General features: G+C 34.0%; 1 protein-coding gene across 1 annotated transcript; it reads left to right on the plus strand.

Annotated features, from left to right (window-relative positions):
• On the plus strand, positions 1-3,779 carry LOC112698689 (ADP-ribosylation factor 1). Its single transcript, XM_025751655.2, has 8 exons — positions 1-401; positions 530-568; positions 741-803; positions 1,505-1,523; positions 2,509-2,620; positions 2,881-2,928; positions 3,194-3,324; positions 3,447-3,779. Exons 1-8 carry the CDS (start codon positions 299-301, stop codon positions 3,478-3,480), a joined length of 549 nt encoding a protein of 182 aa, XP_025607440.1. The 5' UTR covers positions 1-298; the 3' UTR covers positions 3,481-3,779.
• The last annotated feature ends 1,918 nt before the right edge of the window (positions 3,780-5,697 follow it).

A 5,697-nucleotide genomic window follows, 5' to 3' on the forward strand; every position in this document is an offset into this window, starting at 1 on the left:
ACAGTACCTTGCAAAATACGCGATTTTGTTTTTGTGATTCGTTTTCTCCCTTACAGTATACAGAGACCGTCTCACCTTCTCTGCTGAGTGCTGAGTCACGAAATTATGGATGCAGATTCACACTGACGTTCACTTCTCTTGCTCTCCTCGTTTTCCACAATTTTTCGCGCGCACCTCCGTACTAGAGATCTGATCCCCGATACGCGTCGCCGTTTTGTGCGCAGAGCCATTCGTGAATCGTTTCATGCTCTGATTTCCTGTGACTCCACGGTTCCCATCGCTTCTGCCGAATCGGAAGATGGGATTAGTGTTCACGAAATTGTTTTCGTCCCTCTTCGGTAACAAGGAAGCTCGAATCCTCGTTCTCGGCCTCGACAATGCCGGAAAAACTACCATCCTCTGTATGCACTTCTTCCTTTCAGCTTCTCTCTCTCTCTCTCTCTCTCTCTCTCTCTCTCTCTCTTCGAATTTTACTACTCCTTCTGTTTCGTTGTTAATTTGTTGGTTATTCTCGTACATTTCCTCTCAGATCGGCTTCAGATGGGTGAAGTTGTGTCAACGATTCCAAGTTAGTACTCGATCTCGTTTTAGATTCATTTGCCTCAGCTCATTTAGATTTATTTCCGTTCATTTTACGGATATCGTTTATCTTCGTGTGTGCATGCTGCTTGTGCTTTGCTTATACGAGCTTCTGTGTCGTGACTGACGGATTTATTTTTTGATTTGACAATTTGATGCAGCAATCGGGTTTAATGTTGAAACCGTGCAATATAACAACATTAAATTTCAAGTTTGGGATTTAGGTAACAATTTTACTCATCTTGATTCAATGCAAATGTTTTTTGCGCATTTGTTGTACTGGTTTGGAACCGATTAAAGAGATTATTATAAATGTATGCCAGTTTAGAAACTTGGCATCCCGTGATCAGAAATTACTTAGTATTGGAGACATAGTCAACTTAAGACTGGTGAATAAAACCATGGTTTTGATGACATACACTGTTAAATTTTGTGTCTGTGTTTCTGAATTGTGCAGGGGGATTCATCCCTGGTTGGCTGTATACAAACAATGTGAAATTCCTCTATCTCATGCTAAATACATTCCTACTGCTGGTTATAATGCACTGCCTTAACAAAATGAGATGCCATAGCTTAGTCTTCTTTTGAATATAAATATCTTTATTCTGTATAAATTGGTAATTTGGTATTTTTGAAATTTGATGGAGTTTGGGTAAAGATTAAAAAGCAATGAAAACCTTGAGAATAACATGATCATGATCTCTTCATATTCAATCCTCAAATGCTGTTTTTGATTATGCATTCTCACTTTCTATGTTTTGAAGAAAATAAACTACCTTTACTTGGAGATATATTGATACTTCAATATAGTCATTGCTTTCAATCATTCAAATTTTTTCATTGTTTACATGAGACTTCATATGTAGCAAACAACGATGACTTTTTTCTTATTTCTAATACTGATACCAAAACTCTTCTTATACAGGTGGGCAAACCAGTATCAGGTAAGCCATTTTATTTCATTTTTGCTTCTTTCTAACTGATAAAGAAGATGTATGATATTAATCCTTACTAAATTAATATTAGGGTGACTTTTTGTATGTTTTGGAATGCTGCACCAATTTGCATTTGTTTTATTCATTCTTATTTAATGTGAATATGTACTACAATAGTTATTTAGGATGCTAAAGGATTTGGACTTAACAATTTGTTTTGTACTACATATTTTGGCCTCTAGACTTGACGTGGCTACTAAACTCTTTGACTTGTGTGTATGACTATAACGAAAGTTCCCTCTACATTTAGTATATAAAAGTACCAATCCTTATTTGGATAATCAATTTTTGTGTTTAGAATGATATATATATCTGGAATTTAATTGAATTAATATTTAACAAAGAAAAACATACATAAAGACAACTGGACAATGTTGTTGGTTACAATGTGTTTGTTGATTATATATATGATCACAAACTATACAGAAGTTTTGATATCACTGACTAATCCTATGAGTTTGAAATTATGGTGGCACTAGTAGCACCTTGTGGGAAGAAACATATTACTAAGACTAAACATCAACTAGCCATGCTTTGTGGATGCAGAGATAAACTTCTGTTATTTTAATTTATTTTTTGGGCTAGATTCAGTTTCAACTTAAAATCCAGTGGTTTGAAAATTTTGAACTGTGTCATTTGCCTTTGCTTGTACTATTTATTTTTTTCCTTGTTGAGCATCCTGTAACCATCCTATGCTTAATCCCCTCCATGTTATTCCAAAAAACTGCATGTGATAAGCATGTGCAGCATAAAACTACTTCATTTTAATTTAAGGCATTTCAATGCCCAAAATGTTTGCATTTATTGTTTGCCTTGCTTCTCATAGACAAAGAAAGGTATAATGGCTACTGAATATAACTCTCTTTTATGTCTAGTCTCCATTGCTTTTACCAATCTTTTTGCTTATGGTGTATTGCCGTGGTTTTCTTTCTAGGCCATATTGGAGGTGTTACTTTCCAAATACTCAAGCAATAATCTATGTTGTTGATTCGAGTGATACCGATAGGCTTGTGATAGCTAAGGAAGAGTTCCATGCTATTCTGGAGGTATGTTGTTCCTCATTTGCATTTTGCATCAATGCTGATCAAAGAACTTGGTGTGAATGATTCTTAAAATTCTCTTATACCTATAACAAGCCGCTGAGCGGTGGTGATGAGTTATACTTCTAATAATAATATAGTTTAGTTGTCACATGACCTGGATAAAGGTAAAGCTTTAGTAATAGCAGTTGTGCTGCCTATGGTTGTAATTTAATTTTTATAAAAATACTCCATACTAATTATTTTATCTGAACCCTTTTTGTCAGGAAGAAGAGCTAAAGGGTGCAGTTGTTCTCATTTTTGCAAACAAACAGGTGAAAATTTTATCTATATTTGTTGGATTCTCATAACAAGGAGGACTAAGAAATAAAATATTTAAAGTTAGCAAGCTGGTAATATTACTATAAATCTTTGTTGAGTGACATGATGCAAAAGCATATATTCAATATTCACTTTAAGTACTTTTATGTGTATGCACATTTTTGACATTGAATATGCTCTATGCATAATATTGGTTCTTTAAAATTTATTTTTCTTGCGTACCTTTTTTATGTTTCACCATCTCTTTCCTCTATACAGGACCTTCCTGGTGCCCTTGATGATGCTGCAGTGACAGAGTCTCTGGAATTGCACAAGATAAAAAATCGCCAATGGTCTATTTTTAAAACTTCTGCCATAAAAGGCGAAGGACTTTTTGAGGGCCTGGACTGGTAAGTTGAATAAATTTGCAGGGTTTTAGGTCTGTACTAATTCATAAGGAAAGAGGCATCTGCAATATGAAATGTTATTCTGCTGTGCTGTACTGTATTAATGGCCTTGACTTCTTATGCAGGCTGAGCAATACACTCAAGTCTGGAGGTGGCTAAAGGTATCAGCCTCAACCAATTTGATAATTAGATCGATTGGTGAATTCAAAAGAAGGGTTAACATGTGTAGTTTGTATGAACTTTCACCGCTGAATTGACGTCATAATATATCATTATTATTCAATTCTCATACACATGTATTTCAATCCCCCTTTTTGTGTTTTGAAGATTAAGGATATGAACGTTGGTCATTGATTGGTTTTGTTTACTGAACTTAGTTGGGTCCTTTTTGTATTTCTCAGTCCGTTTCTCGGAACCCTTCATATGCTAGTAAAGAAAATTGTTATAAGATTCTGTAATCGATAGCTTCATCATTTTTCATATGACTCGGGCTTATAACCTAATGGGTTGGGTGCGCGTGGCAGTCGGCAAATTATAACACTATGGTAGAGATTAGACTGACAATGCAGCCAGAAGCCACTATTTCAAACCAAGGTGGCAATTTTGAATTAATTTTTAATGTATCAGAATTCAGTAACAACTTCGTAAGCGATCATGGAAAGTCATCAACAATTGGCTTAACTAAAACCGATACCAACTGAAAAAGAAAGGGGAAAAAGATTTACTTGGCCTCCATAAATGTTGAAAAGAATAAGCTATTTTTAACCTTTCATTTAATTTATTTCAGTAACTATTACTTTCATAAATGACTTGTTTTAAAGAATCTAACTATGAAAGTTAGCAGTTCTAAGAAAGTGTGACAAGATTGAAGTGGGAAGCCAAGCCTTGGTAGGTTTCTGTTACTCAGTTTACTCAGCTAAGGCTGTAAGACTATCGTGCTCAGTTTCAGAATTGACTACTGAGACACCCATTTCCACGATCATTCATACCTAATTTACTATGGCTTACGCATATTTAGGTTAAATTCTTAAGCAAATAAATAATATCATAGTATATTTTCCCTTTCCCTGTGCATGCTTAGTTGTATAACTTAGATGGATGTCGGCTCATACACACATGATTCAGATGAAATCAAATCTCTGGTCTCTAGATGAATGAATTCATCATTTTCATTTGTTTAATCATAAGTTTACCAGATACCACTTTACCCGGCCTTATCTAGCTAAATCATTGTGGAGAAACACTAATTGATTGGGGGCGGAGCGGAAGTTCTAATCTCCTTGCATTTCACGAGGTTTTGCTCTTCAAATATTTTAATCGATTCGCATACACCCAGAAAGTTCAAATCTTCATCCAATATCTATATACGGATACTTCAAAACCCTTTTATAAATCTTTCTTCCGTTGATATCATTCATTGTGATCAACGTGGCTATTTATTTATAAAAAATTGTAATGTATGATTAATTTGGTCTTTTTTTAAACATGTTTTCATATATATTTTTATTAATACCTGTTCTCGCATAGTAATCCGGGTTTGAGGTATAACTTGTCTTATTTAGGGATTGATTTTTTCTTTGTCTGAAATAAGTAGAAGAGATATACGTCACCTTCAAGAGATAAAAAGACATTTCGACGCTCAAGTTAATAAAAGTAGAAAATGAGTATGAAGTTATTTAGAGTAAATAACATACAAACTTTACCCTGTTTTTAAATGGGCTGTTGAGATTAAGATTCTCTCTAACAAAAGATAAGTTATATTTGTTATTGTATTTGAATTTCAATTTATAGATATAATTGGGTCGGATTTATAGTTGTCGAATTACAATCCCAAATTTGACCTGTGTATTTTTTAATAGGATAAATTAAGCTTTCAAACTATAAATTGGAATTATAGTAGTAGTAGTAATAATAAGAGCCCTCAAACTCAATTTGTTGTACTTAAAAAATAACAGTTATGTTAGAGAGAAGAATTTGAGACTGCGTTGAATAATAATAAAATAAAAAAAATTGATAGTTATCATAAAGAATTATAATATAATAAGAGAATTAGTCCTTAATATCAGTTAATAATATATGAAAGGTACCAGATCATAAAGGGTAATTTGGATGAAAGAAGAGTTAAAGGGGAGAAGGTATTGACAGAGAGAACAGAGAAAAGAAAGAAAATTTCATTGATTGAACTTAGATTGAAAGCCAACTTGTGTACAGTGATGAGAGTGGTCACTTATATAGAGAGGTCGAACAGAGAAGCTGCAGGGGAAGCTTCGAGCCCCTTCCAACAGTTTCTCAACCAACTAACTATCTAATAGCAATAACAGAAAAGTGACAAAAAGCGTGAAAAGGAAATTACACACGTGCTATAACTCCTATCAT

This window comes from Arachis hypogaea, chromosome 1, assembly GCF_003086295.3.
Source record: "Arachis hypogaea cultivar Tifrunner chromosome 1, arahy.Tifrunner.gnm2.J5K5, whole genome shotgun sequence".
NCBI classification, from domain to species: Eukaryota; Viridiplantae; Streptophyta; class Magnoliopsida; order Fabales; family Fabaceae; genus Arachis; species Arachis hypogaea.